A 22,944-nucleotide genomic window follows, 5' to 3' on the forward strand; every position below is an offset into this window, starting at 1 on the left:
TGACACAGACAAACAACTGTCAGAGTCATGGACTAAAACTAAATGCCATGAAATGCATAATAGTATCCTTTGGGAAGTCTATAAATCCCTGGTAACTGTCATATTGACAACACACCCCTTAGAGTTGAGCCAGTAGTCAGGGACTTAGGGATACACACAGATTGTAATCTAGCCTTTAATCATCATGTGTCTACAGTGGTGAGAAAATCAACTTGTAAACAAAGGTATGGCATCTAGGTCCAAGGAAGTCATTGTACCACTGTATTTGGCATTCATCAGACCTATTATTGAGTACAATGCCCCCTTTGGTATGTACTTAACCAGGCATGTCCAACAAAGGGAATGTCCACAGAGGTTCCCCACTAAAAGAATACAGGGCATAAGTAATATGTCCTATGCAGACCACCTCAAGGCCCTTTCCCTGTATTTGGTCTCCTACAGACGTTTGAGGCAGATCTATGACTAGCACAGAGGGCATTGTCAGACCCCACTTTGATGGACCTCCTGCTCATCCACAAAACAAGCAGCACCAGAATTACCCATTCTAAAGACTTAAACCTTGCCTCTTATATAAACAGGACCTGCTGGAGAGATACATATATATCCCAGGGATTACACTGTCTATGGAATAGGCTCTCCATCTAGGTGAAGCAGAGTTCCTCCCTAATCCAATTCAAATGCAACTTGGACAATTGGATGGGAAACCGGAAATTCATCCCTGGTTTGGCACCTATGTCTCTAATGGACAGAGATGAGATGTAAATGGTTCATCTCCCAGGCCCGTGCTTACACTTATCAAGGGCATCAGAACTTGTCAGAGATTTGGGATGCATGGCTTGGCTTAAAAAGGCCCTTGTGGTCATTAGCCTAGTAAACATCTATGAACCTATAAAAAGAGAATCCTTTGAAGGGACTAGCCAAATTCACACTCCCCACAGAATATGAACCAGAAATCCGTGGAGACAGAAGAGAATCTGTTCCTTCACAATCATTTTGAAGTCCAAAATTTTGAATCTCTTCAGAAAATGAAGAATCATCTTTCTTTTACTGGAAGCAGCCATGCTGGAAGGGTCAAAAAGCCTGAAGTAAACCTTGAACTATGCCCAATAAATCACTCCCATCCAGGATAACTGAGACATGAGAAGATGTGTCTAGGTTTTTCTTTCTTTTTGCCATGAATTTCTGAAGAAACACACCCAGTTTTGCCATGAGAAACCTCCCTAGGGTATAGGTATAGCTTTCTGGCTATCAGAGTGGCATTCTCTGTTCCTTCTTCCAGCATCAACAAAGGTGGTTCTCCCTTGCCCACCAAGGGCACTCCAACAGCCACAGAGGATGTGTCCAACCTCCGATCCATGGTGGACTTGGGGACTACACCAGTGGGAGCAAGGGAAAAAGATGAATGGTCTGAGGTGATTTTGGCCATGGTAGAGTCATTCATCTGTGGCTGAGGCATTTTAGCAGCTTGCTGTGGTGGCAAAGGCTGTTTGGTAATTTTCTTCTTTTTGTGTCTAGAAGGAAGAGCAGAGGAACCAGAAGGTTGTTCCATGGTTAAGCTGAAAAATATGCCTAATTCCTAGGGCTTAATCCTTATTTAAGTCTCTGACCTTAAGCCAGTAATATTCATGCAACATACACATCCCTGTGGATCACAGTGAATTTGCCACAACATAATGCCATAGCAATCCTGCTATGACTCTCATTTCTTTATAGATACATAAGACTCCGCAGTAAAATAGTAACACAGCTCTGTAAATTATAGACCACCAAATCTAATGTATGTTTAACATGTATTGCTTAAAAACAAGCACACTGGAGTTCTACACTTTGTAGGATATAATGAACACTCAGATGACTTTTGCAACAGCTATCTCTTTGTAGTCTTTGCTACACCTTTGTCCACAAAGGTATATTGCATTTGGCCTCCTGTATATCCCAAAGATAGCAACTAACTGTATCTCAAGCCCAGCTTAACCCTGCAGCTCAAATAAAACATTGGAGACAGAAAAAGTGTTCTTTTTCGTAACTATCTTGATGAAGGGTAAATGTTTAAATCCTTCACTTTATGGACTTCTGATAATCACCAGATATAACTTTTACAATTCATATAAGCACAGGTAACGCAGACAGCAACATTCTAGTGTTAATTTTCACTTAGACTGTGTGTAGAACTATGTGCTACTTGTGTACGTTTTTAATCTATACCTTTGTCTAAGACAATGTCTTTCCTGGGATTTGACCCCTGCTCCACAGGTCCTTGTGCAAGCTGTCCATTTAGTCCACTCTCCCCACCAGAAAGCAGTAATGTCTGATGGTTCTTCAAGGCTATTGGAAGGAGGAACAAGATCCTAAACAGAAAATAAAATGGTGCATTTGTAAATGCATAACTACTGCAGCTGACAACAAGTTCAGAAGTATGTTACACAGACCTTAAATTATGACAGATTTGTTGATGATGTCACCTAAATAAGGAACTCATTTCCAAAAACAGAAACAAAAAATCATGATTAACTTTAGTAGTGATATGTAGTCTTAGATGCTTAACTCACTTTTTTTAATCCCATGAGGTTGTTATTTACATAGAGAAGGGATGTTGTAATTTCCTTTTCTTCAGACTGCCAAATTAGAAACATGAGTTTAGGCTGACTTCTGTCTATTGGTTGGTTGCAGACTAACAAAAATCTTAAAAAAATACAGCGCTCCTATTTCAATTTTTTTCTTTTTTCAAATGAATGGTGTAATCTTTGTAGCTCCTGCAGCCTTACCTAACTATAATTATACATGATTTTCTTCGTATCAATAGGGTCAAAATATCTCATTTTACCACAGCTCATTGTCACATTTCAGCTTTCTTGTATTAATGATAAAAGAGCCATTTCTCTGGCTCAGTGCTATGTTTGTAGAAGTCCTGCTGTTTCAGACAGCAGATCTTTACACAGATGAATCATGCTTAATGGGATGTCATTATGTCTTCCTGATCAACTACAAAGAAACCTCTGTGTGGCACGAATAGGCAGGACTGCTATACTTAGAAGCATGAATCCCCTTAATGCTGCAGTTGCTAACTTTCACGTAACCACCTGCTTCACGTCTACAAGCACAGTACAGTGTTATGCCTAAATATGGGTGTTTTTAAGCTTTAGACAACAATTTGGAGAGAATAGTATGTTACAGCTTGAGAGACAGAGGGAGTGTGTGTGTGTGTGTGTGTGTGTGTGTGTGTGTGTGTGTGTGTGTATAAAATGTAGAGAATATGTGGAATATGCAGGGCTTGCTGACAGATGAAATACATTGTACTGTGGATTTCTTTAACATGCCTGTCAATCATCATGAAAAACCTTCCTTCATCCCACATCACATATCAATCAGGCAAACTCCTATATCTTCCATTTATCTTTTTCATTCTGCTTTTTTAATTTATTTCTGTTTTATTTGCTTTTGTTTACTGGGAAAGTTTGACTGGGCACATTGCCCATTTTTAGCAGAGGCCCAAGGAGAAAAGCTCCATGAAATAAATGCACAACATTACAAAGTTTAAATGAGCTCTAAAGAAAGATGTGCAAAAATTAATAGAATTCAATAAAATGGAATAAACAGGATATATCACAAAGTTATAAACTGTAGTAAGTTCTAGCAAGGGAGATTGGTGCACACAACAGAACATGACTGAAGCAGGAAATAATCTGTAACAGCATCACTGAGCAGCAGTCAGCATCAAACATTTGGGAGCTGAAGTCATGTTTTAGTTTGAATCTGAGCTGTAGTGAAGAGGTTTGGCACCTTGTACCACAGGCAGTGTTTGAGTTTGCCCCCCCCCCCCCCCCACACACACACACACACATACACAGCCTGTAGGTAATAGCAATTATAATTGCTTAATGACAGCCTGCAACTTTTCTACTTTTGTAAGGTAGCAACAAGGTATTATGTCATTACATTTTCAGTAAGCACATAAAATTTCACAGCAGCACAACTTGCCCTTTTCTGATGTGCTAGACTGTGCTGTTGGGCCTTTAAGCAATCCATAGTCAACCAGATTCCCAAAAGAGTAATATATGATTACTTGGAAGTGCACTGCTATACAGTGAAGCACTTATCACCTATGCAGTGTGCAAAGATCACATACAGGCACCCCCCCACACACATGCCATTCAAGCACCGTCATGGATTTTCTACACACCATCCCACTACTCTCATTTGCTCACATGCACATAAACACACAAACACACACACACACAAACAGGGACATAATGACATATACATACATAGACTCCCATTCACATACATCCAACTTACCTAATTAGGAAATCTGTGAAGGTTGTCATGGTACACTGATTCCCAGCACCGAAATGTATAGGTCCACATGTTAGGGTTGCCATGCACACTTATGCATTTGGATACTTGACTTGCCCAGAACTTCTACAGAAAGGACATCTATGAATCACATACTATGTAATTATTTTAACAAGACAGCACTCTGGGAAATTCCTTTCATGGTCCCTTATTCCACAAGCTAACATATTTACAAATAATGCTATCTACCTGCCTAAAAGCAAAGAGTAGCACCTGTAGGCAAGTGAGTGGCTCTGTGAACTGGAACAGTCATCTTCTGATCACCTTGAGTACTTCAAATCCAGCTACGAACATCAGCCGTTATGTAACAGTCTAATAACTCATGCTACTTTGGGAAGAAAAGAGCTGTTTGTCAATTTACAATCTGTCAGGTTTTGTTTTTTTAAGTTGCATTCACTGAGTAGTGCCCATTACAAGCTAGCAACTAGAGCATTCGACACCTCCACTAGGGCCTTCCTATGACTCTTGTTTGCATTACTGTTTTCCTTTCATGTGAGTGCAATGGAGTAATTGTGTAACCTGCCCTTTGAATAGGATTTTACATAAGTTATGAAGCATTTATTATATATGGGTTGTCTAATAGGTATAGAGGTAAATATTAAATGTTATGTTGTCCTATCTCGCCTTCATTCTTACATTGATGGGTTCGGTGCCAATCCTCAGCTCTGACTCAGCTGAATACACAGCTGGAAGTCTCAAACTTGGCTCATGGCAGGTAGGTTCCCCATGATGCAGTGGTGCAGCTCTCCAGATCTCATTTGCCACGTTACGGGGTTGGATGTGCTCTTCTTGGCAGTGGCTAAGTTTTGTCTTTTTTCACTTTATTAGCTAACATGTGTAGTAGTTTTGCATTTATAGTGTTTCCTAGTGTAGTCAAATAGCTAGATTAAGCATGTAGCTACTCTTATCTCCTTCTGTGGTTGGTGCTGCTTTTTGGCCGTCATTTTTTTTTTTTTGGCAGGCCTTGTTGTATCCCGTAGTTATTGTAGTGGTGTGTTGTTTATTTTCCCTTTTTCTATAGTTGACATCTGGTAGTAGCTGATATTTAGCTTGTTTAAGGTAGAGAGCTAATCACCCATTTTAGTTAGAGGGCTGGTAGTTTAGTAGTTAGTGTGTGTTATCCCTAGTATCTAGGTCTGTTTCAGTTAGAGGAAATAGTGCTATCCTTGTCAAGTTTCTATTGTGATATTTTCTTAGATGTGGAATGTTTTTTAGGTTAGAGTGCTAATTTGCCTTTTCTTAGAAGTGTAGCGTTCTTTAGTTTTAGTGTGTGTGTGGTCTTTCACAGTTTGGAAAGTCTCATTTTGTTTGGGATCTCTCTTCTATCATATCTAAAGACTCTAGAGAGAGAGAGAGAGTATAAGCCTTTGGACTTTAAAAAATGTCAAAAATGTACACAAAAGATGTCAATTACTGACGGACATGTCATTTGTATTTACTGTCTAGGGGCTATTCATTTGCAGGAGGATTGTAATTTCTGTCACTCCTTTAGTGCTAGAATGTTACAGGAAAGGAGAAACAAATTGATTCTCAAGGGGCTCTTAAAGCCAACCTTTGAGGAAGCTGAATAGAGTGCTTCTTCTTCTTCATCCTCTTCTTCTTCAAAGAGGGACAAAAATTCTAAAAGACCATCACCTGTTTCTATGGCTCAGTCAGATCCTCCAGAAAAAATATCTAAAAGTTCTAAGACACCTATCTCCTCGGCTCCACAGCCCTCAGAACCGTCAGAGGTTATTAGCATTGACAAGACTGCTTCTTCAGCTCCAAGGTCCTCGGAGCTGCAAGATGCCGTGTCCTGGAGCCAGTCCATTGACATTTCATCAGTCTCCCTTACTCTGAGATCTCCTATTCTGGAGAGGTCTCATTCTCCTTCTCTATCCTCCAGGTCCACTAGGAGCCTATCTGATGATGACATGGAGTGGGTGGTGCACAGGCTCTTGATGTCACCGGTGCTAGCCAAATTGTTCTCAGATCTGACCCATCAGGTCTCAGAGCCTTCTAAAGCCATTCCATCCACAGTTGTTCCTCCTCTAAGCCAAGATGGACCCTCAGAGCCAGAGTGCCTGGTACCACTTACTGTAGAACTGTCAGTTCTGGGACTCCCTTTGGTGATCACGGAGCTGACATTTGCTCAAACTCTCTTGGCACTGTCCAGAGTATCTGGGAGCAAAGGTTCTCTGGCTGGCCCCAAGGGAAATGCTCAGGCCTGAACCTCTTCAGTGCCGAGTCTACCCCTTGGAGCATCAGGTGAGCTCAGCTCCCACGTTAGCCTCAGAGCTGGTCTCCCTGGGTCCGCGGGCATCCTCTGTCTCCACAGAGCCAGGAATGTCTTCGGAGCTCATGGGGTCTGCTTTCAAGCTGATGAGGACTGTGCTGTCTTTCCCTACAGCTCTACATAAGGATACCAGCATTCATCCCCCTAAGGCACTGGCTACTCTATTGGCACTACTCCATCCACAGGACAGCAGAGATCCAGAGCCTCAGGATCCCCCACTGGGTGAACCCCCCTCTTCTGAAGTCTCCCCAGAATACCCTTTTCAGGAGCTTCCTCAGAAAAGAACTTGCAAGAGAAAGCATATAGACTTCCTGGATGAGTCCGTCACATCAGACACAGACCTCAAGGAGTCAGAAGAGTACCCACAGTCATCTTCTGATGATATCTCATTTGCAGATATCCTAGAGATCCTAAAGCAGAGAGGCAGCTGGAAGGCCATCACCCCTTCTGATGAGGAGTCAATGTACGTGAAGGCCTTTGAATCTCAACCTTCAGTCTCCTGGGTGTTTCCGCCTTTTGACAAACTAATGGACTTGGTCAGTCAAAAGGCATGGGAGTCACCTGACACAATGGAACCAGTCCCTTGGAGGCCAAACAAGTTTTTGTCAACCCCTACCGGAAAGGATTTTCTCACAAAGGGTGTACCTGTAGATGCTATGGTCATGGCAGCAGCCACCAAGAAGGAACTCCCAGAGACATCCTCATCTGTCCATCCACTGAACAAAGATTCTTGAACAATTGACAGATATGGGAAGCGTGTCTTTTCTTCAGCGACTTTTACACTCTGATCACTGAACTACCTAACTCACTTTACAAGGCTACAAAGAGATCTCCTGAAAGAACTAGGAGATACTCTACTTGGTACATTAGTTGCGGGGGTGAATGAGAAGGTTTCTTCCCAGCTATCCACTTTAAATTCCATAGTCAACTCCTCCATGAGGCTGATATCTTACACAGCAGATGGAGCGAGCAGGGCATAGGTTCACAGGTTAGTACTAAGCTAACTGCCCTTGCGAGCCATTTTAAGCCTAGTCAATTATTCCCTGTGAGATTCAAACCCTGTACCTTGTGTTTGTAAGGCAAACACCTTAACCATTAGGCCACCCTAGCAGCGGGCTCAGGAGTTTCCCTGAGGAGACACTCCTGGATGCACTTGTGCAATTTTGGGAGCCCTTTAAATATATCTTTACTAACGCCCCCTTTGATGGTTCCTCACTTTTTGGACCCAAAGTAAAGGACACACTCACCAGATGCGAGCAGGGAGGGGAAAACTCTTTCTGCCACTGGAGTACATTTTTCCATACCTTCAAGACCTTATCCTAAAGGTCAGAAGAGTGGGAAAGTGTGGTTCAAAATATCCCAGGGAGCTTTCCAAGACACACGAGGTGAATCCTTACCCAGGGGCAGAGGAGGAGGTAACAATGGTAGACGTCACCATAGAGGCAGAGGGGGTCCGCAAAACCAGGGTGACCATGATTCCATTTGTGAACATTCCTATCAGTGCTCTTGAAAGGAAGTCAACTGCTCTACTCTGGAGGCAGTCTGGGGATGTTTGTCTTTGTACCCAGAAGCCTGGCAAAGTATCACAAGAGACAAGTGGGTACTAAGAATAAGAGCCAGAGGATATTCCATTCCTTTTGCCATCCTGTCCCACAAATCAGAACAATCCTGGATGTTCCACCCAATCTAAGGGAGAAAGCAACTATAGAAATCCAAAAGTTGCTGGACAAAAGAGTCATCCAAGAAGTTCCCGCACACCAAGCAGGATTTGGAACTTACTCAAGATTCTTTTTGGTGCCAAAAAGAACAGGGGACTGGAGACCCATATTAGACCTAAGCAAGTTAAATGACTCTGTCAAGAAGTCAAAGTTCTGAATGGTGACACTGCAGTCAATACTTCCTTTCTTAAGGAGAGATGATTGGATGTGCTCAATAGACCTCCAAGATACGTATTACCACATAAAAATGGACAGAGCATCGAGGAGTCATTTACGCTTCTGGCTGTGAGCCAGTTATTATCAGTTCTGAGCTCTGCCCTTTGGTCTCACTGCAGCCCCCAGATTGTTAACCAAATGTATGGCAGTAGTCACGGCTCATTTGATGCGCCGGGGATTCCAATTGTTTCCATACCTCGACGACTGGCTCCTAACTGCCATCAGCAAGCATCTACTCCAGCAAGCCAGGAATGTGACTTTGGAAATTTGTGGTCAGTTAGGCATAACAGTCAACTTACAAAAATCTGCCTTGTTGCCCTGTTAGCATATTACCTTCAAAGGCACAGATCTAGACACTGTTTCCTTGATGGCACATCTTCCAGCAGACAGAATTTCAGCCCTCAGGCAATAAGTACTTCACCTTCTTCCCAAGGACAAGGTAAAAGCAAAGGTAGTTCTGAAAATTTTAGGAACAATGGCTTCCACCATAACACTAGTTCCCCTCACCAGAATGCACACGAGAATCCTTGAATGGCTTTTGTTCTCCCAATGGTCACTTCAAGAGCTCCCTATGTCTCACCTCAACAGAATAACAGAATCATGCAAAAAGAACATACGGTGGTGGATCCAGTCCAGCCATGTGACCATCGGGAGACCCTTTGTTCGACAACCAGTTGCTACAGTGACCACGGACACTTCCCAGATAGGGTGGGGGGGCATTATCTGGGAAGAATGGTCCAAGGTATATGGCACCAACATGAGGCCCACTTGCACATAAATGCCCTAGAGATGAGAGCAGTGTTTCTGGCATTGCAAGCACTCCATGATTCTCTTCCTCTAGGGATGATTACTATACAGTCAGACTATGTCGGTGGTTTGGTACATAAACAAGCAAGGGGGAACCAAATCTTATCCTCTCTGTTGCAAGGCCCTGAGAGTTTGGCAATAAGCAATTTCTTCACGGCACTTTTTTGTAGCAACGCACATCCCGGGGAAGTCCAATGTGATAGCAGACAAGCTGAGCAGGGCAATTCTGGTGCCTCACGAGTGCCCTCTGAACCAGAACATAGCGGAAAAGATCTTCCAGAAATGGGGTCAGTCTTGTTGCGATCATTTTGCCACTCCCATGAATGCCAAGTGCAGCAACTACTTTACCCTAATTCCCCCGCCAGGGGAGACACCGAGAGATGCACTTGTACACGATTGTCCCTCGGGACCGCTTTATGCCTTTCTTCCATTTCCCCTCATACCCAGAGTCATTCAGAAAGCACAGTCCTTGGGAAGCAAGATGATTCTCATTTCCCCATACTGGCCTCTTCAGATTTGCTTCCCCTTCCTTTGGCCTCATCTTCAGGAGAAGCCTTGGACTCTGGACCCAGTTTCAGACCTGCTGACACACATCAGACTCACTTCATCCTTCTCTCCACACCCTCAACTTGACAGCATGGCTGCTCCACTTCCCAATTTAGTCAGGCTTCAAAATTTCACTCCAACAGTTAAACACATATTGATGTCCTCTCATAAAGCTTCTACTAGGAGACTATATTGTAGAAAATGGAAAAGATTTTCTCTCTGGGCTCAAAATAGAAACATTGACCCTTTTTCTGCGCCTATTCAATCCATTCTAGAATTCCTGGTGGAACTCTTCCAACAAGGTTCAGCTGGAGCAAACATTAGCGTACAGCTGGCTGCAATTTCAAATTTCCACATTGGTGACCTTTCTTCTAACTTAATGTCACACAGGTTGTGTAAAGCACTTTTGAAAGGTGCCTCCTTATTGAGACCTCCCTTTAAGGAACCCCTTCCCCCTTGGGATTTAAATTTTGTCCTATTTCAACTTACACTGCCACCATTTGAACCTTCATCTTTGGACCTCAAATTTCTTTCCTGGAAGACCATTTTTCTGGTTGCTGTGACATCTGCTAGAAGGGTCTCAGAGTTGCAAGCGTTATCTATCAAACCACCATATCTGATTTTTCAGAAGGACAGGGTATCATTATGAACTAATCCATCCTTTATACCTAAGGTCTGCTCTCAAGCCAATATTAATCAATCCACTGAACCTCCAGTGTTCTTCCCTAACCACAGTAACAAGGCAGAATATAAACTCCATCAGTTGGACGTGCACTGACAACTCAGATTCTATTTGCATAGGACAAAAGATTTCAGGAAATCTGACCAATTATTCATCTCCTTTTCTGAAGCAAAAAAGGGTATGCCTGTTTCTAAAGTTACCCTTTCTAACTGGCTCTGGAATTGTATCACCTTTATCTGTACCTCCAATAATAGAGAGCTACCATTCAAAGCTAGGGGTCATTCAACTAGAGCACTAGCTATGTCATCTGCTTTTTAGGCCAGAATTTCTATGGACAGCATTTGCGCTGGAGCTACATGGGCTGATCCTCATACATTTATCACTCATTACAAAGTGGATTTGGCCTCCAGGGACAGGGCCTCCTTTGGGTCCACTGTGCTTAAAGGTGTACTCTCGTGAGCCACCCAGGGAAAAGGTTCTAGGGATGCTGTCCCATCCATGTAAGAATGAAGGTGAGATAGGACAACATAACATAAAGAAGTTATGTACTCACCATAACGTTCCATGTTTGTTGTCCATCTCACTGTTCATTCTTATGAATCCTCCCTCCTTCCCCCAGCCAAGGACTCCTAGAGGACCTGGTGGTTTATCTTTACTCCTTTCAGGAGTCCTTTGATTCAGTTTGTTTCTCCTGTTTTTCTTGGGGGTCCTATATATATATATATACTCATTAATAAGTTAGCAGCAAACAATATCTGGAGAGTTGCACCACTGCATTATGGGATACCTACCTGCCACGAGCCAAGTTCGAGACTTTCAGCTGTGTATTTGGCCGAGTCGAAGCCGAGGATCGGCTCCAAACCCGTCCATGTAAAAATGAACGGCGAGATGGACAACAAACATAGACCATTATGTTGAGTACATAACTACTTCTTTTTTTCTGGCAGTGCCAGGTATGTTTGTAGCATTACTTTTTTTTTCCCACTTTTTTTTGTCCCCATTGGCCAGGATGTTTATTGGCTAGTATTAGTATCTTTCATTGTCTCCATAATCTTCTCTTTATACTTTTTTGAGTTGGAGTAAATATGTATGAGTTGGTTTATAGTGATTAGATACACAGTTACAATCTTGAGGATTGGTAGATAATGCACACAGTGGTAAGAGAGAAAAATATCTACACTGAGAACCTGATAAATATTTTCATAGCACTCCTTTATCAGTGACCATACTCAGGATGTATACACACAAACACACGTACACGTGTACAAACACTACACATAGATGGTTTGTTAAGAATATGGACAAGTAAGGCCTGTTTCAATGTTGATGAAAATAGCCTAGTGTTTAGAGTGACCCTCACTATTTGGAAAATAACTATACCCAGAATACTTAAGGAAGAGGGAACAAGCATGGTTAGACCAAGGCCTAGCCTCCATGTAGGATACATATTCAAAAGTACAGTCAGTAGCTTTGGGTAGTTGGCATACAAAAACTTACACCATTCTCAATCAGAAAGTATCTAGGCAATTACACTACAGATGGTATACCAAAACTTATACCATTATCAGTCAGAAAGTATCTAAGCAATCACACTGTAGTTGGTACACCAAAATGGTACACCAAAACTAACACCATTGTCAGTCAGAAAGCATTTATGCAATTTCACTGTATTTGGCATACCAAAAAATTACACCACTGTCAGAAAATATCTATGCAATTATTCTACAGTTGGTATAGCAACATTTATGCCATTGTCAATCAGAAAGTATCTATGCAATTATACTGTAGTTGGTATACCAAAACATACACCACTGTCAGTTAGAAAGCATTTATTTAATTACGCTGTAGTTGGTATATTAAAACATATACCACTGTCAGTCAGAAAGCATTTATTTAATTATACTGTAGCTGGTATACCAAAACATACACCACTGTCAATCAGAAACAATTATGCAGTTCCAGGTCTTATGCTGTACAGAATTATGAGTGTCTTCCTCACAGTCAGTGGGGGGAAAAAGCAGTTTTTCCATTGATAAGGCAGGCAGCACTGCACAAGTTGTCCACAGCAGTGACACGAACCAGAGATTAATGTGATACAGAAGAGAGATGGTCAGTGAAGTATATTTTCTCCTTTCACCTTTCTGTAACTGGTGATTGGAACAATGTCCACCTAATCTGACTTTTGTCTTAAGACAGTAAGGTGATCTTTAATGATACTGCAACCTTCCACTTTCTCTTGTAAGTAAGTCACTGTTATGCCAGTACTGACACATGGTAGTATGGCAGTAAGGTATATGATATAGGGGAAATCGATCCAAACCATTAGCTGTAGGCTTACAATGCAGGTACGGAACTTCATATCTGAATTATCAGTCCTAAGATCCAAAGGTTTCATTGCAAGGATAATATCACTCATTTCTTGTAATAAATATGTAAATTAATGTGCAAGCATGGGTGACTTAAGTTGGCAAAGCTCCAGGTTAAAGTACACCAGATGGTTATTTGGACAAGTGACTGGCACCACTACCAAATCAGAGGTTATGAAACCTAGTTGGAATATCAAGACCATAAGAATGATCATTTAATGAACTGATCAAACCTGAATTTTTGCATAACTGTGAGGAGTTTTGGTAAGAGCCAAGGACTTTTCATCAGCTGGCACACCGAACTCACATGAAATTAGTCAATTTGAGTGAAATACCACTAAGCTGGAGAAAAACATAGCAAACTTACAGGGATGTCCTCACAGTAGTGGATGGATGCCAAATTAGAAGGCATACAGTTTGTTCGTGCTTCCATTACTTATACAGAGGAGCTGGTAAGTGTGTCACATCAAAGTTCTAACATACACAGCTGCCCCCTTAAGAACACAGAGCTTAGGAATAATAGCTGTCACTAAATGGAAGCAGAAGTTACCATCCATACTAGTTTCCACAATTAATATAAAATCAGTGTCCTGCATCAACAGAGCCAGAAATGATGTCTAGCTTACTGCAGAATGACTGTATTTTCATGTACAACACTATTAATAGGATAGGATGAAGAATGTTTCATCAATCAGCCTTAGATGGCAAGTAGGCTGACTAGATAAGAAACAGAGTGAGAATGCCCCCTGTCAATTAATGATGCTATGTCAGGGGAGTACTGTTTAACACTAATGGAACCCAAGTTAAGAGAACTCAAGATGTCTCAGTGTAAACCATTTATGTCTGACCCTTGATCACACTGTATTTACACTCCATTTTCCCACACTGCAGGAGGTGCTTTTGAGGACCCTAAAAGACACAAAAGAACACAAGGCAAACAAGATGTCTCTGTTTAAAGACAAACTCATCATGTTGAATTTGGCTAGTGAAATATCTATCCAGATAATTCTGAAAGTATCAGCGACTAAAGCTGTAAAATTAGTTGAATTAAGGTAATAAGCAAAAATAATTATCAAGCCCACACCAGCAGAATAATATCAGCTAATGAAAGTTTAGTTAAAGAAATTAAACTTAAGTGTTCAAAGATCTAAGTATGTCAAACAGATAAGAAAACGATTAGTATTCTTGTTTAGTTCGAATATAAAATTAAATCAATAAATACTTGCAAAAGTACTGGCAAAGCTATGAAAGTATGTTTGTAACTTTATCAAGTCTGATAGCTGTACTATCACAATTTATAAAACAGTAAAAGTTAAGAAACGTCCATATTACAGTGTGTAATATATGCAATAGAGAATGAAGAAAATCTAAACAAATAGAAACAAACCCAAGTCTAAATGTGGATGCAACATGTACAGCTATCACCCCACTATTGCCTGGAATAGGCTCCCACTAGAAATCAGGGCCATTACACATCCTAAACAATTTTAGACAGCCACCAAGGAGCACTTTAAAAGTCACTGGTTCTGCCACTGCACTCTCCCTCCTTAACATCCCCTACCTCTCATACCTTAATCTACTTTCTGCCCTTAACTCGCTCTTCTCACTAGCTCTCTCTAATCTTCCTTGACTACTCTTTCTACTGTCTTCTAAAATATATTAAGCAAATTGCCTCAGAGAAACATTCTATTGTAATTGTCTTGCCTTCATGCAACTACATCATGATAAAACTGGGTTTTTGAAACCACTTATCCCAAAAACTATACTCATCTTAATGACATATTTCTTTTTATACATCTTGAAATAGTTATGCTATACTCCTGATTATTGACACTGTAAAACATTGTATTGCTAATTAATGCCTTGTAATAATCCTGTAACAACAACTGGAAAGGCCGCAGAAATACCTCACAAAAGAGGATTACTGGCCTCAAACAGATGCTCTACGCAGACTGTCTCAAAAAACTCCAGCTTTACTCCATTGCATATCACCTACTCAGAGGCGATCTCTGCCTAACATAAAAGCTATGTCAAACCCAGAGCTGTTGGACATGTTCCACTTGAAGAAATCCCAATCCCTCCAAGCTACATGCTCTGTGGACCTAAACCTTGTCACCACAATAAACAGAACATGCTGGAGGGATAGATTCCTGTCCCAGAGACTTCCCATACTCTGAAACAAACTACCTATCTATATCAAACAAAGCTCCTCATAGCACTCTTCAAGAAAAATCTTGATGATTGGATGGGAAATAGGAAATTCACCCCGGGGATCACCTCTGTGGCTCTGCTCGACAGGGGCGCAGGAAAATAATTTCTTGGGTGGCGAAAGCCAGGGTACCTTTTTGGCTAGGCTTGTATGGGCCCTAGGGCCGATAGCCTAGTACCTACTTATGAACCTATGAACATTGCTGTTTAATGCTAATTTATAATGAAAATTGTATAATATGTTGGAGCTTTTCTCCCCGGGCCTCCACTGAAAAAGGGCTCTTCAGCTCAGTCAGACAATCCCAGTCAACAAATGTAAAATAAATAAATAAATAAATTTATCTCTGTGATACTAGTTAAAACTATGGCCACTCATAGGCCAATGCTTCTCATGGATTACTTCTTGACACCTTTAGTTGTTTTCAGAGAGAATAGCGAATTATAATAGGGGTGAAACCAATAGCTACCTGCGACCCAGAACTTAACTATTTAATTTTAACTAATTCCATTTGTACCTATAGCATGACTTGTAAAATAAATTTTCAAAACACAGTGCAGGAAGTAGCATGAGACAGTGCAGGAAGTAATACCAGCAGTTAGCATGAGCTGCTTTGAATTGTTGCTTTTAGCATTAGAAATCGCTACAGATTGAGGTAGCCATCTTTGAATTGCTACTAGGCTGCTTTTTTATATTGGAGGTAGAACATCTCTGAATTTCCTTGCATGAGTAAGTGATCTTATACAAATGTGATTATTATGGCTGTTTGGAAATTTACTAAATTATTATGACAGGCAGGGCACTTTATGTGTGTGCATCTGAATTTCCTTGTACAAATAAATGTGATTATTATGGCTGTACAGTGTGATTATTATAGCTGAGCTGGAAATTTACTGAATTATTATGGCAGACAGAGCAGTGTGTGTGTGTGTGTGTGTGTGTGTGTGTGTGTGTGTGTGTGTCCAGATGGTAAAGTCAGATTAAAACATATTTATTTTGTATCGTCAGGAGCACTTTTTGAGTGACTTGCTCAGAGTCACACAGTAAGCAAATGGAGTTAAGTGGCAAATGGAGGTAGAAAGAATTGAGCCCTGCATCCTGACTACAGGAAGCAGCTCATTAACAGCTTAGAGCCTTAATTCTCTGTACTAGCTGCCAGACATTCACACACTTCACTTTCTTCTGATAACTCAATGAAGGTTAAAAGTCACTAAGGTTTGCAATCATCGATAATGCCAATCAGAGGAGTATCTGGCTCAACTAGTGCCTTGTGCCTGTCTGACGAAATAGCACCCCACTTCTCAGCTCTTCAAGAGAGTTTATAATTTGCATGGAGTGCGCCATTGCTCAGGTTTTACTTAAAAAAAATAAATAAATAAAAAGTAAAGTTTTAAATTGTAGAAAACTGCTTGTTAGAATGCAGCAAGCAGTTGCTACAGTTCAGACCATAGATGGAATGTTACAATGCTCAGGTCTGACTGCAAATGCTAAACCAGCTTTTAAAAGTTGTTATGTATGAAAGAGTGACCGGGATCATCTTCTTGTGCCACCCCCCCAACACTTTGCAGCTAAGGCAGTTGCCACTCTTGCCATGCCCTAGTTACATTACTGATGCCAGTCATTAGAGTTCTGTGTGATATTAATGCATTGCTTCCTGTCATCAAAAGTACAGGATTTAAAACCTTTTGCCTCCCTTTCCCCACTGTGTGACTTACAGCAAGCTGTAACTGATTGTCACATCTGTGTGTATCTGTATAAATACTTGGTCTATGTATCCCACTATTCCACTTTTTAACTTATAAATTAGAGTAGTGGGTTTATGCTATTGTTTCCTGTGTCAGGGGTGTAGGGTTTGAGTTCTTCCCCTCCCTTTTTACTTTAGCCTGGCAGTTGGCACCGATGTTTAAGGCTGTGAGCTGTAGGACTTATGTTATAGGGTTTAATTCTCTCAACCCTCGTTTGCCTACTGTGTGACCTTCAGCAAGTCACCTAACTAGACAATGCTTTGAGGCAATTGAAAGTTTGGGCTAGGCACCTCAGTGGTCCCCTGGATTGCAGGCCTTCTTTAGGTATGATCCTTGGTTTCCATCTTTTTTGTGGAATGTTGATAGTGCACTTACTGTTTAGCTGTTAATAAACTGGACAGCATGAAATCTGTGTGCTTAAAGTTAATATTTTAACTATGAATACATTTTTACTTTAGCTTATTTTTTGTAGGCAAGCAGGTGTGAAATGCACTTTGTTTGGGCTGCAACAGTTTGTCTACTGGTACTTAATGCAGATGAGTAAGGCTATGAGCTGTTCTTGTAACAGACGGTATGATTTCCTCAGCCTTCACTTGCTTTTCTGTGACTGACTAAATTACTTCATCAGACAGTACTCCTGGGCTCCTCCTGAAAAGAGACACATGTCCAGTGGGCTGTCATAGACTGTTAGCAAGAGTTACACATTTGTCATTTGAATTCCTGCATCCTTTACATAGCTGCTATTTAGTGCTTTACTATATGCTATTTGATTATGAATCCAAACACGTCTCTTGTAGTTTAATGAGTTCCATTTTCCATAAATGCGAATTTCAAAAGAAAGAGAAGTTTACTGTTTTTCATTCAAAGTCTATTTTAAATGTGAGAGTGTTTTGTTTAGAAAATACCTGTCAGTGTTTTTGCTTTAAAATTTGAAATAAAAGTTTTAAATGAAATTCAAATATTTGTGATAGCTATAAAAGTAAAAAGAAAATAGTATGCACACTGATGGGTTTGAACAGTGTTTTATGGTAATTGGGGGCTACAGCCAAGTAATGCGATACTGGTATGGCTGGTGGGGGCATGGTTAATTTCCTTGCATAGAGCCCCGACTGACTACACTTTGGCTTTATTGACTGTGGCATATCTTGCAACAATAAAGCATTATCAACCACTCAGATAGGTCAGACCTGTACTGAGCAATGTCATAGGGGATAGCTAATCTAAATCACATGGGAGGTCAAAAATGAGATGTAGGTTTCTTGCGAGCATGCAAGCCCCCGCTCCCCCAAATGTGTGTTGTTGAACAAAAGCTGCAGCATCTATATTGCCTTTAATGATTTTGCTTTATTCATTGCACTAAAGAATGAAATAGGATCATAGGAGGTTACAAGGTTAATAGCCCCAATTTTCCCAATTATCAATGCCCATGGGCTAGAATGGTGTTCATAAGTGCCTATGATTTAGGCATCTACAAACTGCCCCTGTCCATAAGAGCCACAGATGACAAGTCAGTTTGTGATTTCCCATCCATTGGTATAAATTGCATTTGAATAGGCTTAGGGAAAAGTTCAGTTTCACATGAGTCTGCTCCAGAGAAGGGGGAATCTCTGAAAAATATACCTGTCCCTCCAACAAGTTTTGTTTATGTCACAGACAAAGTTTAGATTCTTAGATCAGGTAATTCTAGTGCTGTTTGTTTTGAATGTGTAGCAGATTCAAAGGACTGTTATTGGAGAATGCCTTGTAGGCATACCTCTCAAACTTCTGGCACAAGAAATCTGGACACAGCCACAAATAACAGGGGGGGGGGACCAAACATTGAGACATATTTTAAATATTGCTCTTACAAACTTAAAAAATTGCTAAAATAATAGGGTGTCCTTTAGCATGTATTTTCTGAAGGATATGAAGTCAAACTTAAATGGCTGTCATTATTTAATTACTTCAATTCCCAGTGATTTGCCAGATAACTACAAATTTTATGAGAAACAGACCAAACATATGAGCCAAAAATCTGGACTATAGGAGACCCAGTATAGTAGCAGGGCTTTGAGACGGTCCATGTAGGACATATTATTTACACCCTATATCCTTTTAGTAAGGAAATTCTGTGGCCACTTCAGGTGTTGCAAATGCCTTGTCAGGTACATGCCGAAGGGTGCACTGGACTTGATTATTTGTCTAATGAAGTATGAGTATCATGGGACTATGGTATCATTTGATCTGGATGCCATGCCCTTACTTATAAGTTGCACCATATAGAAGCATTTTCTCACTACCATGGTTACATGGTGATCAAAGTTCAGGTTACTGTCAACCTGAGTTCCCAAGTCCCTTACTGCTGGGTCTATTCTTAGGGGGAATGTTATCAAGGCTGTAATTTGCAGAGGTGGTTGTCTTGCAAAGGGTATAATTATGCATGTTTTAAATAAAATATCTTTATTATAAAAAGTGAAAAACATTAAACTTCATTAACCAGAATATAATACTGTAATACTGAGCAAAAGAGCCCAGCCAATGTCTTACTTATATAGCCAATGAACATAATTAAAAACAAAATATATGTTGCAGTAATGTAACTTAAAATAATTTATGAAATGCATGTTTTTTTTTTTCTGCATCATCTAACAAAATTAACAGTAATGACTAAGCCTCATTCCACCATTTCATATCTAATTTATCATTAAATTTTTCTTACTTTATAACTTAAAGCAACAAAATAACTTAGTCCAATCATTAGGAGTTGTCTTCCACTCTTGAAAGACCAATGGTTGCAGTGTCTCCCTATTACGCTGTCACAGACACAGGTTGTCTAATGCGTCTTTGTCGAACTGAAAAGTGCGAAAAAGCAAAATAGCGAAGTGGCTTTTCAGCGAATTCTTTCCCTGGGAAATAATTTGTTTGGCCGCTTTCGCTACTTTGCCTTTTTGGCACTGTAGTGCAATCTCGGAGTTGGTATATTTAAGTGGGGGGTGTGGGGGGGGCACAGTCCCCTACATTATGTAATGTTTTACAGTTTTCTTTTTTTTTTTTTGGAAAAGCGATTATGTGTCATTCGCTCTTCTGAGCATGCGATGATATAATATAGACCCGTTGCAGTGATATTTCTGATCTACCATATAACATTATTTTTGAAAGTACCATTATTAACAGCTGTCCTTAACTACCAACGATGCAAATTATGTATTGTAGACAGAGACTGGAGTGTGACATAACAACTATGTATTTTTTGTATTGAGTTTTAGGCCATGGTTCTGACAGCAATTATCTGTCTATGTCAGACCCTCTTGGAGGATGTATACATTTTTGGGGGATTCAGTGATTGCACCCAAACTTGCAGTCATAAGCAAATCTGGTCAGCTAAAGGCCCTCTATATTTGTCTAGACTTTAGAGAAGTATATTCCAAACAGAAGAGGTCCCAGTACTGAGCCCTATGGAACACCACTAGTAACACGCTTCTTGGTGGATGGAAGTGGATTTCCCTACCCTAACTTAATGTGCCCTATCTTTAAGCCTAGGAATTTATGCCTGAATTTGTGAGTTTGTCTATAATAGAGTGTGGTATAGTGTCAAATGCCTTTGTCAGGTCAAGGTAGGCAGTATGTACCATTTTACCTTGTTTATGACTCTAGTTACCTTCTTGAAGAAGGACACCAAGTTTAATTGGCATGACCCCTCCTTGATGAAACCGAACTGGGATGGTTCCAGTGTTTGTAAACTTCCTATGTCTTTGTTTATTAGGTCCATGATAATTCTTTCCATGGCCTTGCATATAAGGCTAGTCAAGCCTATGGGTCATAGTTCCCTGGGTATGTTGATGGTCCAGTTTTGTGTAGAGGGATGACTATTGTAGACTACCATTCCTTAGAGGCAAAGTCTGTCTTGGAGGCTACGGTTAACTAAAGATTCTAGTGGGCCTGGTCATGTTTCAAGCTATCTAGAAGGCATCCTCAAATATTATCAGGACCCATTAATGTAGTGTTTTTACCTCTGGAGAGTGCAGGGAGGGGACTGTCCTTTAGCGATAGTTGGGGGAAATGGTAGAGGTTATTTCATGGGGGGGTACTGGGGTTGCTAGGGTGTGAAATTAGAGCTAAATTTATCAGCCAGTAAATTTGCAATATCCCCCTGGTTTGGTATAAAAAGTTGAATTTACTATTAGTTCAGTACACTAAGGTTGCATACATAACTGAAACATGCTTTGTGGTTATCCTTAACCTGGGAGGCTAGTTTTGTCTTGAAGTTTGCTTGACTGAACTTGACTAGTCCCCTGAGTTGCTTACTGAGACCAATGAGGGAGTTTTTTTGTCTTTTGGGCTTAGCCCTTCTTATTTTTGGACAGTATTTTCATTCTTTTATTGTACAACTTATTTATACTGGGGGTCCACCAAGGGAGCTTGTTTTTGAAGTCTGTCCTAAGTTTACTTTGGTTTGGTACTGCTGTTTCTTTGTAGGTATTTACATGCCTGTACATGGTTTTAGGTAAACACTTCCACATAGGTCGTGTCCCCTGAGTTTTTTTGGGAGGGGGCTTGTAATTTAGCTATGCCATTACTTAATAGGAGATAGTTAACCTTGGAAAAGTTCTTAAAGGTACTGGAGTTCACTGGAAGTTCAGCTTTTATATTTACTTCATGGGTGAATTAATTGATTAATAGGACTGGATTATGTAATATAGTCTAAACATGTTGCGTTTTACTAATATATTTTTGCAGTACATTCTTTACAGCCTCAATCAAAAGTGAAGGGATTAATATTTGTCAAATTATATGGTCTGCATTATTTGGAGTGATGTTCAAAAACTGTCTGATTTTTAGCATCCGTTATGCAGTCATTGTCGCATATTACTGGGACAGTCTTCTCAACAAGACTGGAATATAAAGGATTTCTGTATTTAGTTAAACATTGTTACTCTATCTGGCAGTTAGAACAAAGAACTAGAGCTATGACATGTTAATGAGTTGTCTCCTATGCCTAGGGTTCATTGTTTTAATCTTTCACCTTTTATTTACCATCTATGTGACCTTCCACAAGTCACTTAATCAGATGTCACTTTTAGACAATTAGGAATTTGGGCTAAGCTCCTTCATGGTCTCTTGGACTGCATGCCCAATAACTAACTATGAACCTGTGGTTGTTTTTGTTAGCCAGTCCTATTGCATATCTGATCTAGTTCAGGGGATGTTATGGCAATATTATCACATCACCAATTTCAGTGCAACATAGGTCATTTATTTTTCATGGGCAGCAGGCACTGCATTTGTAGATAACATATTAAAATACAAAAATGTTTTCTAACAGTAACATCTGCATTAGTAATAGTTTTCTTTAATGTGGAATTACTCAGATGACTTTCACTACTGCAGACATTATGCATATTGACTTACCATTTGTTATCAGGTGGTTAACATTTCTTTATGCTCTCATTATTAAATACACTTCTACTTAAACTGTGCTACAGATGGTTAGGTCTTATGGCATGATGCCACTGACCTTTGTACAATTTCTTCCAAAGCTACCAGTGAATTACATGTAATTTATTTCTTCATAACAATAAGGAGTGTACACAGCCATTAAAGTGGCTATAGGTGATGATGGTGGCTATCTGTGGAGACAAGTACTTTATGCTATCATCATTTTTAAACCATTGTTAACCTGGCTTTGCAGGCCTAGTGCTCACATGTGTGTAAAATAAGCTGGAATACTTAACAATGGCTAGTATGTGTTTGTATAACTATTATTGTCATTATTTTTGATACAAACATCTGAAATGGATGCAACCAACAATGCAGCTATAATTGCAGCATTTGGAGGATGCCTGTAGATAAAAATGACTACAATGCCATTAGTCTGCCTTTGCAGGACTGGTATGTATTTGCATAAAGCTAATTGGAATACTTTATTGTAGATATTTTTATCACAGTATGACATGGAATGTGTGCACAAGTAATAATGTGGAAATAAGTGATGAATAGAGATATTAGTGGATTATAATGACTGCAATTTGAGTGTTTTTTATGGTTGAAATG

General features: G+C 40.2%; 1 protein-coding gene across 2 annotated transcripts in view; it reads right to left on the bottom strand.

The window, feature by feature from the left end:
• Positions 1-22,944, bottom strand: part of ADAMTSL2 (ADAMTS like 2) — a 1,179,463-nt gene that overhangs the window by 840,743 nt on the left and 315,776 nt on the right. For both annotated transcript variants that reach the window (XM_044058888.1, XM_044058887.1), the window contains exon 3: positions 2,206-2,348. In XM_044058888.1, coding sequence (XP_043914823.1) covers positions 2,206-2,348 — 143 coding nt within the window. The remainder of the gene's footprint in view (positions 1-2,205; positions 2,349-22,944) is intronic.

Source organism: Protopterus annectens, chromosome 16.part0 (assembly GCF_019279795.1).
Source record: "Protopterus annectens isolate FY-2018-M chromosome 16.part0, PAN1.0, whole genome shotgun sequence".
NCBI classification, from domain to species: Eukaryota; Metazoa; Chordata; order Ceratodontiformes; family Protopteridae; genus Protopterus; species Protopterus annectens.